At 42.5% G+C, this 24,228-nt stretch overlaps 1 protein-coding gene across 1 annotated transcript in view; it reads left to right on the forward strand.

Annotated features, from left to right (window-relative positions):
- The first annotated feature begins 1,566 nt into the window (after positions 1-1,566).
- The window catches only part of LOC118980180 (netrin receptor DCC-like), a 60,518-nt gene continuing 37,856 nt past the window's right edge, over positions 1,567-24,228 (forward strand). The window contains exons 1-2 of the mRNA XM_037036654.1: positions 1,567-1,766; positions 18,435-18,589. Coding sequence (XP_036892549.1) covers positions 1,567-1,766; positions 18,435-18,589 — 355 coding nt within the window. The remainder of the gene's footprint in view (positions 1,767-18,434; positions 18,590-24,228) is intronic.

Here is a 24,228-nt window from a genome sequence, read left to right on the forward strand (position 1 = left end):
GATGGTGACAGTCCTGGTGAGAGAGAATAATGGGGTGGGTATAAGTGTGACAGCAGAGATAAAGCGGAGTTCATTTACCACGTGTCTGAGAGGGAGAATCCTAGAAGGGGTGCATGAGAGAGAGGGAGTCAGGACTAGGGCATGCAGTTGGGGTTTCTGGACTGGACAGTTCAGGGGACAGTGAGACACAACTGAGTTAAGCAGCTCCGCGGGAGAAGCAGGTGGGGTTGGAGGGGGGAGAGGTTGCATTCACATCAGTGTGCTCGTTTGGGTTGTCCACAGTGCACACAAGGAAAGGTGTCCATCAGGACGCTTAGTGCCACCCATATTTTGGAAAGGGAAGCCACTTCTCCAGGTATCAGTCTTTCACCCTCCCCTCACCACTATGCCATGCAAGATTAGCTGAATTATTGCCAGTCTTCCATGTATTTCAAATACCGTGTTGATCAAGAAAGCAAGGGATATTTTACCTATGAAGAAGTTGGCTCAGGATCTACGGAGCCAGAAATAACTGTGAAAGCTTTCTGCAGTTCTTTAAAGCCTCTTTCCCTGGGCAACTTGCGTGCATTTGTAAGCTGATAATGTCTCTAGAATCACTGGGGAATGAGATAGCCCCCCAGCCCCAGATGGATTTTCTAACTAACCGGACAGCACCAGTTCGCAGCAGCCAGCCCATTGAGAGTGTAGATGCAAGGAAGGAGGGTGCCTTTTAGACCTGGGGGAAAATGGCTTACAAACACCAGTTTGAAGATAAGATGTAGGCAAATGGGTTCTTGTGATTCAGGGCCAGAAATCACCCATCATGATGAAATACATGTTCCCTGGACTTGGAGAGCTGAACTCTTAAGAAGAAAACAGAGCTATTTGGTAAAGATGAATTATGAGTTCACACACATTTAATTAAAAGTTCTGTTATAGATTAGAACTACCCCAAAGGTTCGAAAAACCAGTTTTCCAATTGAGGGTGATTGAGTTATTCCTATGAATAACAGCTGTTAAATTTGGATATAAATTTAGTGAAGCTCTACCAGCATTGTACTATTGTGTATCTTTATGTCTTCTCGAATTTTTGTCATTTTTGTCATTTCCCTGGCTAGCAGGTAGTCCATGAGAACCATTTCTACTTTTTATTAGCTTCCATCACTTTTAGTTGGCTTCTTTAAATGTTATGTGCTCTCAGAAAAATACATGAGAAAGCTCCCTCAAATTATATTGAGAACAGTGTAAAAAGACTCTGAGTGGAATAAGGCATTGTAACAACTACTTTGTTACCTGAGGCATTTGTCAATACATGTAAGTTCATGGTTATGTTTCCCTGTTTCCTGCTTAAATAGGACATTTCTTCTTATGGTTATCAATTTTATGAGCAATAGGAACTGGAATATATGCAGTAGACCTAGGCTATTAATCACCCCCCTTTTTATATACGTCCCATGGGATCCTATCGTACCTTTAAGTCCACATAGTTTCTTTGCTTCCCCTTGTCTTCTTTCCTTTAGCATCTATGTGAATGGACCATTCTGTTTGCTGATGGGTCTGCTTTGCTTCCCTGCCCATTGCCCACCCATGGCACCAGCACCTCTGACAACCTCCTCTCTCTCCTCCTCAGCTATCCCAAGCTCCAGCATCCTTCCTTCTGCTCCCAGAGATGTGGTCCCTGTCTTGGTTTCCAGTCGGTTCATTCGTCTCAGCTGGCGCCCACCTGCAGAAGCAAAAGGGAACGTTCAAACCTTTACAGTCTTTTTCTCCAGAGAAGGTGACAACAGGTACGTGCCACCAGTAAGATTCAGAGCAATACTCCAACTCTTCACATGTACAGTGTGGGATCCTGGCGGTGGGGACCTTGGGCAGGGAGTTTGGAGACAGTGTGGAATCCGCTCTGGGTCACGCACTCATTACTAAATGGAGGTCGTACGTCTCCTTTAACTGTGTGGTATTTTAAAGCAGCAGTGTTTCTAGAATCAAATTAAGTCATTTATAGAAAACTTTAAAAGAGACAAGCCTGTGAAAATCTGCTATTAGTGTTATTTTCTTGATTTTCAAAGTGATAAACAGAACAGCAGCAGCCTGCACGTCGGCGGAACTGGGCGTGGAGGAGCCCTGGCTGGGTTGTGATCTCAGCTCTGGCGCTGACATCACGAGGCCCCAGAACAGTTTCCTGAGAGCACACGATGCAATTCTAGTTTCTCTGAGCCCCACTTTACTTTTTACTGCAGAGGAAATAGTCCTACCCTTTTGTTAGTGTTAAATTAGTTTGCATTTATAGCAGTCATACAAGAGTCTCTAGAAGTTGATAGAAGTTGTTAATATATATTATTATGGACTAGGCAGAGAGGTGAGGTGTGTGTGTCTGGTTTCAAGACTGTACTCTATCATTGTTCTTTTTCTCCTCTCAACATCTTCCCCTTAATATCTTCCATAATTTTAAGACCTTGAGGGCTTATTTATAAGCTAAGACAGAGATTAGATAAGTTCCAATCTCTTTTATAAGAATAAACTGTGTAATATCTTCTGCTATTCCTTTAAATTTATTGAACTTATCGACTCTGTGTTCTGTATGCGATCATTCTAATATCTGAGTCTTTGTGAGTCTGTGATTGGTTCCTGGCAACTCTTCCTCCTGGTGGCTTGTTCTCTCCAGTGTCTGGATGAGTCTGGATTTTTGATTCCAGTCTTAGAAGTTTATCTGAGGGGATTTCTGAGGCCAAAGTTTAAGATACAACCTCCTGAGAGAATTTGTTTTACCAAATGAGACCACATGAAACAAAAGTTTTGTTAAGGGTAATCTGGCCCGTGCAAGTCTCATACTGATGTCTGTTGGTTATCGGAAAGTCCAATAAGTCCAATAGGATTTGTTTTTCTGCCATTTTTGATATGTCAACTTAAATGAGTTGACTTTTTTTTCATGTTCCAGCTAAGCTAAGACTGAGACTGGTGTACACATTCATTCACCAGTTCTCTCAAGAGCCTAGTTTTATTTTCTAGTTCATTCAGGGAGGCTTGCTCTTTCAGGATATTGGCTATGCAAGATGCTCTAATTGGAGATCGTACTCTACTTTACCTGCGTGCAAGCTTGTCTCCTCCTGTTTTCTCCTGTCGGTTTCTAAAAACCCTAGCTTTAGACTTACATAGATGAGTAAATTCTCTCAACCAGCACCAGCTCCACAGGGTCTGTTTTCTCTCTATAAAAATTCCTTCACTTTGCCACTAGCATACTTGTGGATAATTTTTAGTGAGAGATTTTTAATAATTTACCCAATATTTTTGGTGTGCGATGACAGGTGAATTTTTCTTACAGCATATCTAGTTTGCCATATTGTTTGAAATGAAATTTTGTAGTATTTGTCAAATGCCCATGAGGTTGGTATCATCATTACAGGTCATTATTTATCAATATTTGAACATGTGTATTTGAATATAAGCACATTCAATGTTTGGAAAATTGTATTTAAGATGAAAGTAAAGCCATTCTGTAAATATTTCACTTCGAAGGAATTAGAAAGATAGGATGTTCTCTGAGTGGATCTTTCCATTTTGTTCCTTAGGCATTCTGTGAGTTGCTCTCCTCCTGGCTCTCTGGAATTTCTATAATGCCAGTCAAAGGTATTCAAAGGGACCAGCATGCGAAAGCCACTTTGTTTCAGAGCAGCCCTATATCGCCAACTTCCTATATCCTGTAGAGAAGAACACTGATTGACAAATGTACTGGACTTGCCTCTCACACGGGGAGAGAAGGTCATCATTATCCTCTCCCATAGGTGCGGGTTTGCATAAGGCAGCTTAGGTCTTTATGAAGTGTCTGTCCATTGACTGGGCTGAGTTCTGCGTTCCACATCTTTTCTTCCATATTAAACCTCTTGTTACACATAACCAGTCTAAAGAAGACACCCACTAGTAGGCAGGGGCTTCTGGGACGTGGCAGCTTTCTCTTTCATTTTGAATAAGGACTACATTCACCTCCTGTAAAGTATAACAAGCCAAAGGAAATGCTCCGTTTTATGCATCTACACATATGGACCAGTGTGGGGGCAGTAGTGGCATGGGGGCAACAGACAGGGAGAGGGAGAAAGAAGGGGAGAGAGGCAGGGGAAAGCAGCAAGTGCCCTGCTGGGCCCCGGTGGTCCGCGGGTTGAGCTCACCATGGCTGGCATGACTCATTCCCTGGAGAAGAGTGGACTAGACAGCTGCCGCAGGGCTTCCAGGGCCTCCTGAAGTGCTGTAGAGAGCATCTGGGGAGAGGCTGGAATTCAAGTGTGAGGCTGCTGGGCTCTCCAGTTTGTGAGGGCTGTAAGCACATAGTGATCTCTAGGAACCCCTTGGGATGTGCAAGGGACAATAATGGTTGGGGGGCCAGCGTGGTATTTAGTCCAAAATGCTACAGTGTGATAATTGGATAGAATAGGACAGCTTCTCTCGTGCTGTGTCTCAAAAGGTTTTCCTTTGTAGTTCACAGATACTGCTAAAGTATGTCTTTTTAAAATTTCTGTTTCTTTTATAATTTGACCTGACTTTAATGAGAAAAGAAAAAAATATACATACACAAGTAGCCTATGTTCACTAAGATAGTTCATTTCCATGAAGAAGCAGGAATTTGCTTTAGTCTTATCTCTGCAAATACTGAACTCTGTGACCTTCTGATAAGCCTCGTAAGTTCTTCGGGTCTGAGTGTGTACTGTTGTGAAAACTGGAGGTAGTAATTCTTACCCAGTTGTCCTAATGTATCTACAAGGATTTCCTGGAGGCACCTTGAATTCAGCTTGCCCCAAATCATACTCACTGTCTCTTCCTTAAATATATTTTCCTCCTTTGTTTCATTTGATGTTAGTTCCTCCTATTCTGTTGACTAAGCAGAGCAAACAACCCAACATACAAACCAAGTCCTATTTCACCGCTCGCTGTCTCTCAGCGCTGACATGAGTCATCAAGCCTGTGGGGTCTGCCTTGGCCACGGCTGAGTCCTGTCTCTTCTGTTCTGTTTTCTGCGTCATACTTGCCTGATCTCTGACAGTAGGTTCTCACCTTCCAATCCATCCTCCTCACCGTCTCTAGTTATCTTCTGAAGTACAGTTTGGATAACTTACTCCACTGCTAAAAAAGGCGAATATTCTTAAATTTATGATGATTGAAATATGCCACTTAAGTCCAGATGGATGGATTTGGAAGTGAAACTACTAGTTAGCAATGTTGATTTTTGTGGTTTAAATTATGTGAAAAACAAGTGTGACATTATCCTGCTATAGTTGACAAGGAGAAGAGCAGCTGTAGCTCTCAGAATTGCTGTGAGAATTAATTGAAAAATTCGAGGAAAGCATCCAGGTCAGTCAGTCCCTGCGAGGAGGCAGAGCGGAGGGGCTCATTGCTCAGAGTAGTGTGAGCTCAGATGGTATGGGGAAAAGGCTGACGAGGAAGCTCAAAGTAGGGCAAGTAATCATAATAATAGGTTGCTATTTTTTTGTATGAGCCATTTGTTTTTATAACTGCTCACTGTTTTCTACTTTTAAAGCCACTCTATCATTATCTATTGAAATTTTTCTTATCTTCCAAGCCCAAGGATCCGTCCCCCTTAGCCCATTGGCTGGTTATTCCTCTGGACACACCGCAGTCCTCATCAACACCAATCACTGCAGCTTCTCCATGATCACTGTTTAAGCACCATACTTTCCTGGCACCTTCTAGACACTTGATTTCTTATCTTCTATATAAGACACTGATTAACAGCAAACCTTTTATTCCACAGAGACCTACAATTCATTGATTTGACAGTGTTTTCATTGCTCGTCATCCTTCACTTGTTAAACGGCTAAAATCCCTCGGCCAATCATTGTAAACATGCACCAATGTTCTGCTTACTACACTCTCGTTTCATATGAATTTCTTGGCAACAACCAACTCAACTAAATGTAAAACTCGACCTACTCTTTACCTGTACTCTTGTGTTTCCTAGCTCTCCACTAGAGTGAACATATACCGCATGTTTCTGAGCTGAGATACTCACTTTGCTCGTATAAGTTTATTTAGCTCCTTAATATCATAGCTTTCTAAAAGGTAGTGGATTGAACATTTGCCTAAGATTAGCAATCACTTTGTCAGGAAAATTACTCTAGCTGAAATCATCATTAACCTGTCCGACCGGTTAGATTAATGGTGGTGGTGGTGTCACTAAAGCAAGTGCCATAGAAAATGGTGGTGGTGGTGTCGGCTAGTGGTGTCACTAAAGCAAGTGCCATAGAAAACATATTTTATTTGGTCACTTGGGTGCTTTTATTCCATATATCAGAGAGCCCCATAAGTTCTAGAACCTGAAAGACAGAATTCACAAGACAAAATTGCTTCGGAGATATCCAGCTGTCCCCTCGTAGTACTTAAAAGTCATTAGAATTGAAGGGGATCTTCGGACTCACAGTTCAACTTCCTTCTGCTCGGAGACTGAAGCTCAGGTGAGGGCTCAGTTACACGCCTAAGCCCACGGAGTCAGCATGAGTAATGAGAGCAGGCATTCATTGAGCACACGCCGTGCCAGACACCAGACTAAGCGTCTTGCATACATTTTCTTATCTAATCCTCTCAACAACACCTTATCCAGAAGAAGAGGTGTGCACCTCTGGGATGCAGCTAGTGAGTGATAGACTCAAGACTCACTGCAGGACTGGCTCTGAAGCAGGTGTCGTTGACTGCTGCTCCTCGTGGATTAACCTGGGGAAGGACTATGATTTCTCTATTTTTTTAGAATTATGACATGGACTTCTTCTATAGGCTTATTCCTGATCATTTCCTGTTTCAACAGCAAAGATGATTTGCATCATTTATTTACCATATGAAAGTTACCGTGGCAAACTTTGTGATGTGCATATAGAACACCATCCCATTTAGTAACGTAAAGGTACTTAAAGAGTGTGATGCAATGTCACCAAAAGGTTCAGGCTGTGTGGCTGTGGGATTGAATTGCGTGGGTTACAGTCCTGGCTCAGTATTATACTAGCTGTGTGGCCTTGGGCCAATTACTGGTGCCTCGCTTTCCTCACTTGGAATTATAATAATACCCGACATGTAAGGTTGTGATGAGTGTTTTTAAATGAAGCTAAGAAAAGGTACCTAAAACACACGACTGTTGCCTGGTGCAGCAAAAGCACCCAATTCCTGTTAGCTAGGGCTTCATGCAAGTCATTGTGTGCATTGGAACCAAGAGTCAGTGAAACACAGATACCCACCCCCCATTCGTAATTAGAAAGGAATTTATCACTTTCACCAACAGCCCGCTAGATCCTCAGATAAAGCAAGAATGACAATCTTCCTGTTACGGATGAGCATGTATGGCTCTGTTCAGAGAGTCTACAAAGTACTGCCCAAAGAGCTACATGACTAGTAAATATTAAAAGCGGGATTTAAATGCGAGGTTTCTAGCCCAGGGATCTCACTGTACCACACAAAGTAAAAGATGTTTCCTACAAGAGGCACATGTATATAGTCCTGCAGGAGTTCAGATGAGAGAAGTAAAAGCACTTTTCATGCGCGCATCACTCGACTTAATCCTCACGATAAGCCTGTGAGGCAGGCCGATGAGTGACCGGGATCTTCAGTCTGCAACGGAAGCAGGGAGGACTCCGAGGTGGCTCCGCTAGTGCTCGAAGTCCTGACGTGCGTATTTTATGGCAGAACCAAGCCTGGACTGGGTCCTCCAATTCGCAGCACTGTATGCTTTACGTTGCTTTGTGCCATCTCAGAAAACCTCGGCTCGCTGCTCAGGATTAGAGAGCTGCTTTTCATGACTGATACGGAGGATTCATCTTACAGTTTGCTGGGTGTTAAGTTTTCGACATGGTGTTTACATATCACTCCCCTGCGCTTCAGAGTGTAGGACTGTGCAGCTGATGAAGCTTGTTATCCAGGAAGAGGGTGTGTTGTGCTGGAAAGAGGGCAAGACCCAGAATCCAAAGCATTACATTCTGACCCTGGCTTGCCACTCGGCAGGGTTAGCTTGCCTCTGCTTCTCGGCGAAATGTAAAACTGTCCTTTCCTGCTCACAATGTGAAGAACTAAGAGATGTTCAAATCTAAGAGATCACTGAATGAGAGAAGAGTAATTTAATTCTTCTAATGAATTTAATAGCTATTTTAAAACATGCCACCTATAAATGCCACATATAAATAGATGGCTGTTTATCCACTAGGAGGTGGCTACGTCTAGTACTGTGACTGAAGTGATAGAGAAGCCAACAGTCTCTTTGGAAGCACTTCAGTAGTGTTGGGAGGACTATTCTGCTGACGGATGGATATAACTACACACCAAGTTAAGAGCTCGAAATGAAAGGAACAGGCGTCTGCAAGAGAAGATCAGAAATGTGCATGGTGTCGTGCAATAGCCAGATTTGTGTTTAGGAAACATGAGGGTAGCTGCAGAGTGGAAATTGGCCAGAAGTAGCTGGGAGAAGTTAGGAAGCCGTTTATAGGCTGCGGCAGAAGTCTAGGCAAGAGGGGATGCTGCATCCGAGTAATATATCAGCGGAGATGCGGCTGCGGTGGCAGGTTCTAGAGATATTTAGGAAGCAACATTGACAGGACCAGGTGATGGATTGGACATTAGTGGTGAGAGAAGGGAGGTTTTCAAAGATAGTTTCTGGGTCTCTGGCTTATTTAAATGGTAGGTGGTGGGACAATTTGCTGAGTAAGATAAAGGTGCTGGAAACGATCCAGATTTAGGGATAAAGAGCCTGAATTCTGTTTCAGACATGATGGGTTGATGTACATTTACAATATTCAAGTAAGAATGGCAAACAGGACCTTGAAAATAGGAAACTGGGGTTCAGAGGAGATTAGACCAGATATGTAGATTAGGAATTTATCAGCGTACAGATGATAACTGCAGCTAGAGAAGGATGAGATGTCCCCCCCTCCAAAAAAAAAGTCAGAACTAGAACAGGACCCAGAGCTGAGCCATATTCGTTATGGGACATTGGCTGAAACTAAAAAAATAAAAAGGTAATTAAAACTTGTTTTCATGAAAGAGCTTTTCATTTATCATTGCAATAGTTGTTTGTCATGTAACTAGTCTCTCAAATACTCAAACAGAGATGATAGTAAAGAAATAAATTTAAAAGCCTGTTTTTCAGACTATGCTTAGGGAAAAAAACCTCAGAATTTGTAACCAAAGCATAGTGGAAATCCCTCCGCCCAAGAAGATGATCTCCGTCCCCTGGGGTCGCTGGGTCACCTCTGAACCTGCCTGCTTTCAAGGTAGCACAGACTTTGGAGTCAATACTACCTGGGGTACTAGACCTGGGGCATTTGGGTGGTTGTCACCTAGCTTGCTGCTGTCACTTTTAACCCTATTCCTTACGCCAGTGATTTTTGACCAGTGTGCCACAAGAATTTTTAAAACACACACTGCCTGACTATTTAGTCAGGGGCATCGGTCTCTTCTCTTAGATTGTCAAATAAAAAATGACAACAGTCAATACAACAATAGCTGGCTTGTGTGAATGAATCAAAATTATAACTATTTTTGTCAGATCAGCAAAAAACGGTATATTTTTCGGTGTGCCACAGAATTTTAGTAATGAGTTTATGTGAGCCATGAGATACCCTATTCTAATATATACTGTATTTCAGTTTTGAAATCTCATCATTTCACCATTGTTTACCTCACTAAAGAAATAAAAATGAACATGGAGTGAACAGAAAGGATATGTTAACAATATTTTCATTAAAAATAGCATAGTTCCTCCCTTACAAAGGAACATTAATATAACCCTTGTCTCTTGGAGCAGCTAATTAGGTATTTGATGCATTGAGACAGTTTTTGTTGCTCACCTCACAGCTGTTTACTTAATATGTATACTAGAGACATGTTGTTACAAATAATCCACTAAAAAACAATATCACGCTTAATCTTTGTTTACTTCTGAAATGTAAATACGAAAGTGCTAAACTCAGCTAAAAAACAAACAAAAACACACCCTAGTGATTTTCTGTTCCCAATTAAGTATGTTAGATTGGAAAGACTTTGAGTAGGTCCCCCTCTCAGCTTTCACCTGGTGTAACTGGGGCACAGGAGGGTGAGGTGACAAAGGTCACCCAACTGAGCTGGGGTGGCAACTGGACAGAATCGGGCTCTGTGAGCATTTATGAGATCACGCTATGTGGCAATACTACGCACTTGTTCTATTAAACTTTTCTCATTTATTTATGCATTCTTTCCAAAAAATTGTAAACACCAGCAACATAGTGATTCTCTGTGCTCAGTGGGTATATATGCTGAAGGTCAATAAAATAGGGATGGAGTCCTGACCAGTGTGGCTCAGTGGGTTGGGCATTGCTCCACACACCGAAAGGTCTCTGGTTTGGTTCCCGGTTAGGGCACATGCCAGGGTGGCAGGCCAGGTCCCCAGTTGGGGATGTGCGAGAGGCAACCACACATTGATGTTTCTTTCCCTCTCTTTCTCTCTCCCTTCCCCTCTTTCTAAAAATAAATAAATAAAATCTTTAAAAAGTAAAATATGAATGGAATGTGGCTTCTCTTCTAAAATAATTAACAATTGCATCAAACAGACGGACGTGTTTATGAACCCAATGGGACATGTTCTACAGCAGATGCATAAACCAGGAGCAGTAAATGTGCAAAGGAGAGAGCACTGAATGCTGCTGAAATCTGAGGACATAAGAATAGGAGCTTACGACCCGGCGAGGTCGTTTGAATTAGTGGTCACTCACTGCGGATGAGTGTGGAAGGTTAGCCCACACCCTGAAGGTCTTTGGACCACGTCCTGCGAGGCTGAGACTGTGTTAACCCTAGCATGGCAGCAGCTCAAGGTATGGGGCACGGAGTCGACAGACTCTGTATGTTAGAAGAGAGTAGCTGTCAATAGAAGACAGACGGAACTGGGAAAACCAATGACAAAGAACTAGGAGAAGCCGTTGTTGCAGTGCAGTGCCCTGTAGGCACAGGCCAGATGCCCGGCCAGTGCAGGCACAGGGACTGCTGCCTGCCCAGAGTTCGGTCTCCGCGCAGCTGAAGCAAGTTCACTGTCCATGTCCCCCTGTCCCACCTCGTGGCTTAAGATGAACAGGACTCACAGACTGAACTCAGAAGGGCAGCAGCACGGTTGTGATTGGGTCACCATGTGCGCTTTTAGATCACAGCAGTTCTCTTCTAAGAAACCTCAGCCCTGTGGCCCAGCACGCTCACCACTAGAATTTATAAGAGAGACATGCTTGTGGATGAACTCTTCTTGGTCCCCATATAAAGGTCCAAGTAGGCAAGCTGCCCACAGATTTTTTTCAGTTAGCAGGAGGAAACAACCTTGTATACTTAGACTTTATATGGGTTTTCTGGGATTGAATTTGATGTGAATGGATTCTAGAAAGGTCTGGTGACTTACTTCCTTTATTTCAGTCAATTTATCTTGAACTTGCCTGAACCCCACACTACTAAATCAGAGTCAGGGGGAACGAGGAGAGTAATGGAGTTTTGTCTGACAGTGTCTGCCACCAGAAACCGTGACTCTGAGCTCTGCAAATTGGAAGGGTCATGATGTCTTGAGAGCCATGGCAGAGAACTTCACGGAGAGGCAGGGGGCTGGGGCTCCTGCTGCATGGCCAGGAGCAGCTGGTGCTGTGACAGTGACAGAGAACACCCCAACGCACAACTGCACCAACTCCTAACATCTGTGTTTTCTGGTCCTCAGAACCTCGTGTGCTTATCTGCCAGTTACAGAGAAGAACAGACTAGAGTGCGTAGACAAAAAATCCTAATAATGAACCTCTTAAATGTAGAGAGACTATGGAGAGTTAAATGACTTTAGGGGGCTGGCATTGTTCCATGGTGGGGTGAGAGAAACACAGTAACAAACTGCCTTTCCAACTCAGATTGTCCTTACCTGCTGGGAAATGACTTGCAATGTTTAGTTTCTACAAAAGGGGTGATCGCAAGCCTCCTTCTAATCTTTTGGTCTTGTAACGGGATGAATCCATGAAGCGCGATGTGGCAGGGAGTGCCGTTCTCCCAGAATGCATTTGAGTCATAGTAGCGGTTCGCTCTCCTTCCAGTAGGACCTAAAGAAGCATCAGAGCAGCCTGGGAACACACCCGGACACCACATGTGCCAGGGCCGTCCAGTTGCTGGCGGGCGGAACTCGGAGTCCCTGGTCCTCCTCAGTCAGTGGCAGCAAAACCTCCACCTTTAACCAATATTCCTGTTTTCATTCATGGAACCTGTTCAATACCTCTAGGGGTGGTCCCGTGTGTTTTATTTAACTTATCTCTGCTGGCAGAACTTACCTGACAGAACAAAAATTAAAAAGCAAAATTGGGGGCAGGCCCATAGTTTAATTAAATCTGTTTATTTTCCTTTTTTTATGATTGCATCTCTTTTTAATTTCTTTCCTCATGTTTCTACATCTGAACACTTCGTGGAAAAGTTCTTCTTGGACTCCAGAGCACGCATTTTATCCTGAGGCTGTGATGGTGTTTGAGAGTAAAACTGAAAAAAACAGCCTGACTTTCATGTGTGGAAGACTCTGTACTGAGTACCAAGCACCAGGCCTACTGCTTTGTATGCTTTGCGTTTCCTTCTTTAGGAACCCTAGAAAGTAAACATTTTATGACACCAATTAGCATTCAAGGAATCAGGGGTTCAGATAAGTTAATGAGAAAGCCGACACATGAACCCCAGATTAAGAATCCTGAATCCCCTCTACAGCCTACACAGCATTCTGCCGTGACCCCATGTGGATGTGATAAGCAGATTTCTGGAAAAAGCAACCCGTAAAATGAAAACGTGAAAACATTATATAAAACCATGAAGAGCCCGCACTGAAAAAACGAGTGGCCGGTCTAAAGCAGAACCAGCATGAGACTAGAAGGGGGGAGGCCGACAGGGTTGTCTCCAAAGCCATGTTTGCAAGAAAAGCACATTGCATTTGCATTACTTGTATGTTTACAGATCAGTAACAAATAAGTGTTTCCTAAAGACTTTTTGTTCTCCCTTCTTGTAACATCGAGAAACTATCAATTGTCCTTATCGATGCATATAATTTTACCCATGCTTATTATTAATTTTGAATATGTTTTGGAGGCTCATAGAGATTATGGAAGCCTAAAACTCCCTTCACTGTAATAAAGTCCAGAAACCCCTTTTATATGTGAGTGATATTTTCATTATATGATTTTAGACATTTTTGCTTGTGCGTGCCCGGATTTTCTTGTCTCATTTTTCCCTTTGAAGAGTGCCTATTCCAAGGGTTAGGTCAGCATGTCCTGGAACACAGCTATTTCCTCTAAATTATTCAGTCGTTATAAAAATAAGGTCAATTATGAGAGCTGCCTTTCCTTATAGATACCCAAGAAGTTTGGTTTGAAAATCCGACCTTCAGTGACAACGCTGCTGCTTGAAGGTCGGGAAAGGATAGGAAATGACTCACAATAGATCACAGACGAATTCGCCCTCACAGCTCCTGGCGAACACCCCGTGGGCCTCCTTCCCCTGCAGGATCCCACGCGTCCTACCCAACGTGCCCGTGATCCAGATAAGCCCCTCCTCTGACCACTATTGTTACTTGATATCAAAACTGTGTTTGAGGAGAAAGCTCCAGATTTCATTCTTTTCTGTGATAGCCATTAACTGTGAGTTCTTCAGGGGAGAAATATTTCTCTAACATTTTTTTTTCGTCTGTAAAATAACAATAATAAAACCACCTTATCCACATAAAAGGGCTACAGCAGGCGATGTCTATAAAATTTCTTTCACTTAAAGAAAATAAATGAGGCCCCCAAATCCACATCCACCAGCTATACAATCTGATTTGAGTTTTCTTTTTAAAAACAACATACTGTCTTGAATCATCTTAGTCCAGTGGGAGAGAGCAGTGTGCTCGGTGGCACATGGAAGCATCATCCGATGTCTCCTCCCCTTCCCTACTGTAGGTTTCTGTGAGTCCCACCCAGATGCCTCCCCAACTAGGTCACGATTCATCCTTGGAGCAACTTAACACAGCACTCCCAAAGAAACACCCAAACCTTGTGCAGTATCCAGATTCATACAGGGTGTTTTTTTTTAAAAATACATTTTATTGATTCTGCCATTACAGTTGTCCCATTCCCCCTCCTTCATTCCCCTCCACCCTGCACACCCTCTCCCCCACCATCCCCCCTTTAGTTTATGTCCATGTGTCACAAGTTTTTTGGATTCTATATTTCCCATACTATTCTTGCCCTCCCCTCTGTCTATTTTCTACCTACCGTCTATGCTACTTATTCTCTACACCTTCTCCCCCCTTCTCCTCCTCCCACTCCCCTGTTGCTAACTAACCCTCCATGTGATCTCCATTTCTATGGTTCTGCTCCCGATCTAGCTGTTCTCTTGGTTTGCTTTTGTTTTAGGTGTGGTTGTTAATAACTGAGTTTCCTGTCCTTTCACTGTTCATATTTTTCATCTTCTTTTTCTTAGATAAGTCCCTTTAACATTTCATAGAATAAGGGCTTGGTGATGATGAACTCCTTGAACTTGACCTTATCTGAGAAGCACTTTATTTGCCCTTCCATTCTAAATGAAAGCTTTGATGGATAGAGCAATCTTGGATGTAGGTCTTTGGATTTCATGACTTGGAATACTTCTTTCCAGCCCCTTCTTGCCTGTAAGGTCTCTTTTGAGAAATCAGCTGACAGTCTGATGGAAAGTCCTTTGTAGGTGACTGTCCCCTTATCTCTTGCTGCTTCTAAGATTCTCTCCTTCATTTTAATCTTGGCGAATGTAATTATGATGTGCCTTGGTGTGTTCCTTCTTGGGTCCAACTTCTTTGGAAATCTCTGAGCTTCCTGGATTTCCTGGAAGTCTATTCCTTTGCCAGACTGGGGAAGTTCTCCTTTATTATTGGAAATAAGCTCACCACTATTGCTCTTCCTCTTTCCCTTCCGGTACCCCTATAATTTTGATGTTGGAATGTTTAAGGATGTCCTGGAGGTTCCTAAGCCTCTCCTCATTTTTTGTGAATTCTTGTTTCTTCCTTCTTTTCTGTTTGGTTGTTTCTTTCTTCCTTCTGGTCCACTCCCTTGATTTGAGTCCCAGTTTCCTTTCCATCACTATTGGTTTCCTGTGCATTTCCCTTCATTTCAATTAGTTTAGCCTTCATTTGTTTCTCTAATTTGTGACTAAAATCAACCAGTTCTGTGAGTATCCTGATGACCAGTATTTTGAACTGTGCATCTGAGAGACTGGCAATCTCTTGGTCACTTAGAAATATTGGCTCTGGGGCTTTGAGCTGTACTTCTTGAGCCATAATATTTTGGTCTGTTCACACCTGTTACTTATGAGGGGCGGAGCCTTAGGTGTTCACCAAGGCAGGGCAACCCAGTTGCTGGGTTGTGACGCTATATGTGTGGGCAGTGTCAGAGAGGGGCAATGGCGTTTATTCCACTCTCTCTCAGATTTTGATCCCCTCTGCTGCTTCCCTCAAGCAAACCAGCACCCCCTGGTGCTGGCTCCCAGGTCTGTGGGCCTGTGCACCCTCCAGAACCCTGTGAATCTCTCCAACGAACTCTCTGTGAGCCCGGGAGCTTCTCCCGGCACCTCAACCCTGAAAAATTTTCCAATTGGTGCTTTGAGGCTTTAATTCCCAGCGCTGGGGCCCTATCCTGCGTGGTCTGTTTCACTGCTCGCTCCTTCGACTGGTTTATCTGTGTGCGAATGTGTGACTGCGGTCAGCCAGCCTCCTTGCACCCCCACTGGGTCCGCCCGTTGCCACCCCACACCTGGGATCTGCCAACCACCGCCTGTGCATCTGGGTCGGTCGGGCCTCTTTTTCATGTGAGACCCACTCCCGCTCTACCAGTCGCTGCCTCTGCCCCTCTTACCGGTCTGGATGAATGGTTCGTTGTAGTCGGACTTCCGTACAGTTCATTTTTCTGTGTTTTGGTTACGTTTTTGTTACTAAAACTTTGTTGTCTTTAAACTTGTTTGTGCAAGGAGGCACAGTGTTTCCACTTATGCCTCCATCTTGGGAGGAAGTACAGGGTGTTTTTTAAATTGTAGAAATTATGTGATATTATGTTTACAGTTTTAATGACTTTTAAGTAAAGAGTCCTGTGGCATTAAGTGCATTTACCTTTTTGAGCAACAATGACCACCCTCTGCCTCCAGAGTCTTTTCATCTTCCCCAACCGAAACTTTGTACTCATTAAATATTAACTTCCCATTCTTCCCTCCCCTTAGCCCCTGGTAATGACACACAGTGTATATTTTAATTTATCAGCAGTATGGGGTAAAATCATGCTAACTGCTATAATAAATAATGGCTCAAAACTATTTGATTCTGCCCTGGCTGGTGTGGCTCAGTGGATTGAGTGCTAGCCTGTGAAGAAAAGGGTCACTGGTTTGATTCCCAGTCAGGGCACAGGCCTGGGTTGTGGGCCAGGTCCCCAGGAGGAGATGCATGAGAGGCAATCACATATTAGTGTTTCTCTCCCTCTATTCTAGGGGTGTCAAACTCCTTTTCACTGGACGCTACATCAGCTTCATGGTTACCGTCAAAGGGCCAAATGTAATTTTAACTCCTTAACAGTTAAGGAGTAGTTACATGTACATAGTCCTAAAATTATTTTTGCTCCTTAAAGGCAACTGTGAGGCTGATGTGGTCCCCAGTGAAAATGAGTTTGACACCCCTGCTCTATTTCTTTCTCCCTTCCCTTCTGTCTAAACATAAGTAAATAAAACCTTTAAAACAAAAAGCTACTTGATCCCATAAAGTAGAAAAAGGGCATTTGTGATTGAAGGCAGTTCTACCTCCACCTCTTCTCCAGGAATCTTGCAAACTTTGACTCCTCTGTCATGAGTATATGGCCTCCCGGGTCACCAGGCTTGCCTGTCTCGAGGGCACACCTGGAGGAAGAGAAGATGGAGGAAACCATGCAGGGCAGGAAAAAAGTAGGTTTGCAGTTGTGAGTATGCAACACACAGAATTTATTCATGTATTTTTAAATTTTTATTTATTGATATGAGAGAGAAAGGAAGGGGAGAGAAAGAGAGGGAAACATTGACCTGCTGCTCCGCCCACCCATGCATTCATTGGTTGATTGCTCTATGTGCTCTGACCCAGAATCAAACCCGCAACCTCGGAGTATCAGGATGGCATTCTAATCGACTGAGCTACCTGGCCAGGGCCACAGAGTTTATTCTTGGGTTATTCGTTATTGTATCATTTTCCACATTAACAGCTCCAAACCTCTTTTTGCTCACCCCATGTGTGTGGCTTTTCCAGGCCAGGCTTAGTGTTAGCACAGCTCACACACAGACTCACTGGTCCAGCCCAGTCACATGCCTCAGGTAGGTTCGACTCATGAAGAAGAAGACACGGGTGGAGGGTGAGCCCGCCAGCCTCTGCCACAGTAGTCAACATGACAGCAGGGTGAACATTGCGTGCCCAGGGGGTCACCCTTCATTCCCTTCAACCTCGTTTTCATTTTTCTCTTTTTCAGCCTTGTTTGACAGAAAAATGCAGGTTTCATTCTAAATATCTCCCAATCCCAAATAAAATCAAATGGCAAAATTAAAACCTATGTATAATTCCACTGAGATGTAAGAGATACTATCTAGAAATAGAAACTTTAAAGGACTATAGAGTAACTTAAACAGATTTCTGTCTTCACCCATTCAATCAAGTATATGAGGCCAACAAGGGTGTAAATGTCTAAAATCTATCCTTAAAGAATATTTTAGTAGTTTTCCTTTCCTATAGATCAGCATCCATGTCCATAGGGTTTGTTTTCTCTCCATATGCATTTTAAATCCCATGTGGTCAGCAGATCGATGTGTTTGTTTGGAAACACCAAGGAAGTGTTTAGTTGAGAATGCACAGGACACACACGGATGCAGCTTGAAGAACAAGGCGGGGCTTCCATGCAGAGGGGCGTCCACCTCTTGTACTAACTGCTGTTAACTAACCACGGGACTCACACTCCACAAACATCAACACTTGGCATCTGCCCTTTCCTTCCGTTCGGTGAAAGGAAATGCAGAAATACGTTTGTCTTGTCGGCAATACTCACAGAGACTGATTGGTGGAATAATTGAAAATCGGTCATTAGCTGGAGGTTTGTGATAGGCATCTTCTGTCTACATTTCAGATGTCTCTCCTCATTTTCATAGCTCTTTGTCATGAGATTTGAATTCTAAATTTTAAAGTGTCTAAGGAAAGACTTTAGTTTGTAAGTTGCCCGGAACTGGCACAAACTCGAACCCCGCAGTAACCTCTCAACCTCTTATCTGTGGGCCCTCCAGGTGGGTTATTTCCCATAGGAAGTCTCAAAGGTCTTGAATCATGCCCCAGAGTCAACATTAAATGAGGAAGCAGCCTATTTTCTACCTTATTACTCTTGCACATTAATTACAATTTTGGCTAAAAGTATTGATGTTGGAATAATCTTTCCCTTGCAACTCTGATTTCCCAGGGAACGAGCATTGAATACATCCCAGCCTGGGTCCCTTCAGCTTACCGTGGGAAACCTGAAGCCAGAAGCCATGTACACCTTCCGCGTCGTGGCCTACAATGAGTGGGGGCCCGGGGAGAGTTCGCAACCTATCAAGGTGGCCACTCAGCCTGAGCGTGAGTATGAAAGGCAAAAGGCCGCATTTAGGAAGTGTTTATTTTTGCCAGCAAGACCCTTGAATGCATTCATAGAAATTTCTTAAGAAAATGGATGGAAGATTCTTGAAGCAGTGTATGTAACTTGAAGATTTTAAAGGTAAGATAACTTCTTAAGAAAATGGCCTTCCCATTTAGGCCATGTCTTCATAATGGCAAATTAACAACTCTAAGGACCCGATCCATCCGTACAATCTACATGTTTACTTTCTAAGTGAGTGCTTGACTTGCTCTCCCTGCTCGTACTTTATCCTCCACGCTGGGGTTCAGCCTTCTCCCCTGATTGTTCAGATTTTCCAAGTTTTTCTGCGAGAATGTAACATCAGAGGCAAAAGAACAATGGCATAGGACTTCTAAGTGCAGGGACTTAATAAAGAACTTTAACATGCCCCGGGTGCCCTCCAGAAACCTCCGAAAGGGAACCGTGACTCGGGGAGTGGAAAGAGACAGTCTCCGTCGGGCAGTCGCACTGCTCTCTGACTTAGATCACTGCATTAAGCTACGTGACCCCAGAGTAAAGTGGCCGAGTGTTCTTTGAGCAAGTTAGAATTCAGCGATTTCTGCCTTTCTAAAGGAACAGCCCCCAGCATGTACACTCAAAAAACACATCTGCATCTTATGAGATGTTGCTTTCTACTAATCTTCTAACGTCATTTGAAAAGATCGATTACTGATGAGCAATTTGCCAGCTTTATTTTATTTATAATTTTAAAAAATTTGTTCAAGAAGAGAAAGCAGGTGTGCTCAGGCAGAGATAGCATCTGGGTGCCGGTCACATGGCTACTACACTTGGCAAAGTCCCCATTCTTTCTTCCACTGGGTGACGGCTACAGAGACAGAGTGATAAATTGTTGGGGGAGCTAGGGTGGAAGGGGAATGGGCTAGCGATACAAGCCTCAGAAGTATTGGCCTCACAGAAATAAAACCTCAGGTGGCATCTCTACATTAAACCTCAGGAAATAATGTACAGGTTTCAGACAGTCTTTAGAAAATGCACTTTCCCAGGCAGGACCAACCAAATAATTTGCAGGACCCAGATGCCACAGCAGGACATGAAGCCACATTCCACGGACGATCCTTCTGAACTTGGGGCCTCATACAACTTCTCTGGTCCTGTCCCTGTGAAGCCGGCCCCGCTTGCAGGTTTCCCTCCTGAAGAATGTTTTGTTTTGTGGCTGTTTGGTTTGAAATCACTGGGTAATGTCAATTTTCATTCCACAGTGTCTGCATTAACACGCTATTTGAATTGTCAGTTTCTTTATTGACTTACTCTCCATAGAATATATATATATATATATATATATATATATATATGTGTGTGTGTGTGTGTGTGTGTGTATATCCGCACACACATATATATATATATATACATATATAATCAACAACTTATAAACATTTATTCTTTTTAATCTATAAAGCTGAATAAAACAAAATAGGTCAGAATATGTATTTTCAAAAATCACATATGCCATGCTGTATACAGACTGACCAGTTTAAAAACCCATGAAAAACTCTCTAAGGAAAACTCTTGTTCAATTTTCTAATAGTAGAACTTAAACTTAAAAGCACGTTCACTTTCAAAAGCTCCAGTTCCTATGGGCACTCTGAGTTCTTCATTTCCTATTCTTAATGGTGTCCCTGCAACTGTTTCAGTAGGTTTGCTTTTCAGGGCCATGATTGCACTTCTGATAAAAATCCTAGGTAGTCAGCTTCACTTTCTAGGACTGGGCAATATTATTTTTTCTTTTATTAATACCAGTGTTTCTAAATATGCAGTTTGAGAAATTAATTTCCACTGTTTTTTAAAAACTCATTTTATGCCAACTTTCCAAGATGAAGGACAAGAAAGTATTTTATATTTTGACAATAATTATAATGTCTTCTTTCGTACACACACAAAAAATGCTTAGGATACAGTATTTTCTGCTGTTTTAGTATTATTGATTTAAAAAATAGTCAGTAATTATTTGTATCACACAACATTATAAAAGAAAAAATGATATAAATCATTCTAAGTGCTTTTAATGAACATCTATTATGTTCCTAACACTATTCCATGCTGAGGCACATTAAAAAAGCATATGTATATAACAATATAACAGTATTTCATGGATATCAGAAGCTTCTTGGGGAAGCAAATATTCTAAAGATGTAGCAGTTACAAGACAACTAAAGGAAACTTGTCAGAGGTTGTCTGTCAATTGAGTCACAGAATAGCTGCGGGCTCCTTTCCTGTGATTGGCTGAGGCATAGCATCTGATTGCTTTAATCATATCACACCCACCTCCTCAGATAAGTGTTGTATTGCAAAGACAGCTGCTCTGGTCCTTTCTGTATCAGCCCTTCCTGCTCATTCAGAAGGCAGTGTGGGAACTTGGGCAGAGGACCCCACCGGGCTTGGGCCTCAAAGTTAGCATGAGTGATGATGAGACACAAAATAGAAACTATGTCCCTGGCTGAATAAACTATGGGGCTTGTTGGCATAGTTGTCGCATATAAGGTATCTTTTCTCCAGAAAATGAAAATGGGGCATCCTTCTGCTTTAGAAGGAGACTTGATTTTTTAAAATTAAGGGCAGTGATAATGAACTTGGAATGCGAACCTACTTGCGGCCTTCACGGCAGCGTCGTGTCGCTAAATCGCCGCTGTCCGTACTCCTGTGTTCAGAGTAAAGGTTCTTTCCTTTGCAGGCCATTCTCTGTTCCTCTGCACAGTGACTGGATTCTGTGTCCTTGACAGTTGCCATTGGAAAATTCTTCTCTTACTGAGTAAAAAGGCAGATGGGAACAATTCAGCCAAAGCAGGATGTTCAGAATATTCTTTACGTGTTCAAAACACTTAGCCAACTCAACTCCTTCAGTTCATTTCGATTAACAGTACTGGGAAGCTCACTTGTCTTATTACAGACATTGGGATAAATAAATAATGTTATCATGACTAATAGGTACTGCATGTGTATTTTATCTTCTATTGTTAACACAAAGTGCCATTTTGGTGATTTAAAAATATTTCTGGCATAAGGAACACTTCATCTTCTCCAAGCCTGCTCAGTAATGCACAGATTGCTGAGGGAGCCAGAACACTCTGGAGATTCAGGGTCTATTTCCTGGGGGCCACGCCCCTTTGCTCTTCTCCTGCTCTCTTCCTCTTCCTCCATGACCTGTTCCCCTTCCCACCTAGAACTTTCTCTCTCCACTTCTTATAAGCTCTTCTTTTTGTGTTTTTAGAGGAAATGCAAAGGCTGATTTTGCTATTTGGCTAGAATATCAGAATTTAGAGGCAAGGGGGAAGGGGGCACATTTCCATCATTATTTCTCTCCCTGACAAAATGATCTTATCTATTGAAAATGGCTCTCATCTGGGTCTGCATTTGGTGGCTTCTTTCATCACTGGTTTTCCAAATATGATGTAGTAATTGTACACTCAAATTGCATAGCTTTATACAAATTGAATTCAAGTTTTCCATATTATTTGAAAATATCAACTCTATTATGAAAGCCACATTCTCGAGGAATAAACACTGATGGAAACTATGTCTGAAATATAAATCAGCCAACAACTCTTTCCAAAAGTGCATACATTTTATAATAATCATTTAAAGAGATCAACAGCCTAAGATCCAGTTTATGAAATAATCGCCCAGAATAGAGTGGCTTGATTTATAGAAAGGTTTGTGTTCCCTGATTGTATCTTCCTTTTGCTAAACCCTCGCTCTTTCCCCTGCCTTTGTGGAGTATAATTTCTCCACTGTATTGTCAGCAGGATTTAAGTCTCTGCCTGCTTAAGACTTGTCTAATCTCTTCATACCACATGTGGAGAATTTTTGAATTATTATTAGGGATCCTTTACCATGCTGTTACGACAGTTTAATCGGGAATGATAAAAATGGACTGCATACTGGCTAGAGGCTTGTGTTAGAATGGGAAACCTATTTGCTGGACCACAACCCAATTATCCACAAAACCCTTTTCTATTTCAGTTGTAAGTAATATTCTTTGTCCATTATATTCTTTGCACTGACAAGATGAGGGAAAGCAACCCCCGAGTCAGGTGACTTTAGAGTACATTAGCCAGAGTACATGAGCATGTTTACTTCTCTCCTTGTGTCTTGGGTTTTGTTTTAAAATCCTGACAGTGCTTCACTTAATGGTGGTTATGGAAAGAGCTGAGGCATCTCTGAATATTGTCTCCCAAAATTATGACCTGTGTCTTAGGGCAAGTTTCTTAATCCTCGAGACCTCAGTTTTCTCAATTATAAATTGGAGATATTATTTACTCTTCCTCCTCCCAGGATCTGACGATGAAGCATGATGAAAGGGAAGCCCCTGACTCTTACTCGGCACCGTGTAGGCACTCAGCAGAAGGCCCCTGCCCCAACAGGGTCAAATAGCAGCATAACTCCAACTGCCCTGCACTTGCAAACCAAGCGGTGGCCTAGTCGGGCAATCACCAAGGAAATTAGGCTGATATAATCCCTTCTTGACAGTTTGGAACTGGCTTGATTATAATTTTACATGTATATATGGTCTTTCAAGAAGGTATCCAGCCATGTAATATGAAAAATAGAGACATGTATTGAAGAAGATTAAGATACAAGAAACATTGTACATAAGGCAATGACATTTCAGTCCCCTTCAAAGCAGGCACCTTCGGACCTCACATGGTTCTTCCAATTGCCATCGGCTGCCCCGTTGTATTTTCCTGAATCTCATGGACATTCTGAAATCTCTTCCCTCTGAAAGGTAATTTTAGTTTGGGGGCAGAACTAAAAGCCAGAAATCACAGGGTGCTGAATCTGGGCTGTAGTGGGGCTGAGTCACCTAGGTGATTTGTTGTTTCACCAAAAAACTCTGCATGAGACACGATGCATGAGCGGGTGCATTGTTGTGATAAAGCTGCCAATCACCAGTTGCCCATAGGTATGCCCTTCATATCATCTGAATAGTTTCCTTGGAGGAATGTTTAAGCTTGATGCAAAATTGGATGCAGAGTCATTGCTCTACTCACTCAGTCATTGTGATTGTGACGGCCACACAATACACATGCTTGCTCAACAGGGTCTACCACCCCCACTGACTAGTACAGTGAAGTTGTCATTGTTCACACATGTGCATTCCTGTCCACTATCCTTGCTGCCAGATTATATCAATGTCATGGAAACCTGTACTTGTTATATTAACAATAGATAGACTTTTTCTGGGCAGGGTATTTTATTTATATATATAAGTAACTTTTCCCCTAATTATCTTCCTCCTATCCTTTAGCAGGCTATTATAGACTGGGCTGTCTTCTAATTTATTTTACCTAATGTACATCTTTATCCTAACTAAATTTTGGGGTACTATAATCAGGAAACATTCTATCCTATAAAATATGTCACAGCATTGCCATTTTGTGAATAGCTGGTTGGTGACAAGATGCTGGTTGAATCTGATTTGTACTTAATGTGTGGCAGAACCATTAAATATCACTGTAGTTATTTCATTGTGATTATATAAATTAAGCAAACTGAGTAACTTACAGTTCTGTCCAGATCATTTCTTTTAGCACTTGAGCTGATTTCCAGTTATTAACTGAACTGCACGGTGATTTGAGTGAAT

The sequence above is a fragment of the Sturnira hondurensis genome, unplaced genomic scaffold (genome assembly GCF_014824575.4).
Source record: "Sturnira hondurensis isolate 20B ecotype Veracruz unplaced genomic scaffold, ASM1482457v3 Scaffold0001872, whole genome shotgun sequence".
Lineage (NCBI taxonomy): Eukaryota > Metazoa > Chordata > Mammalia > Chiroptera > Phyllostomidae > Sturnira > Sturnira hondurensis.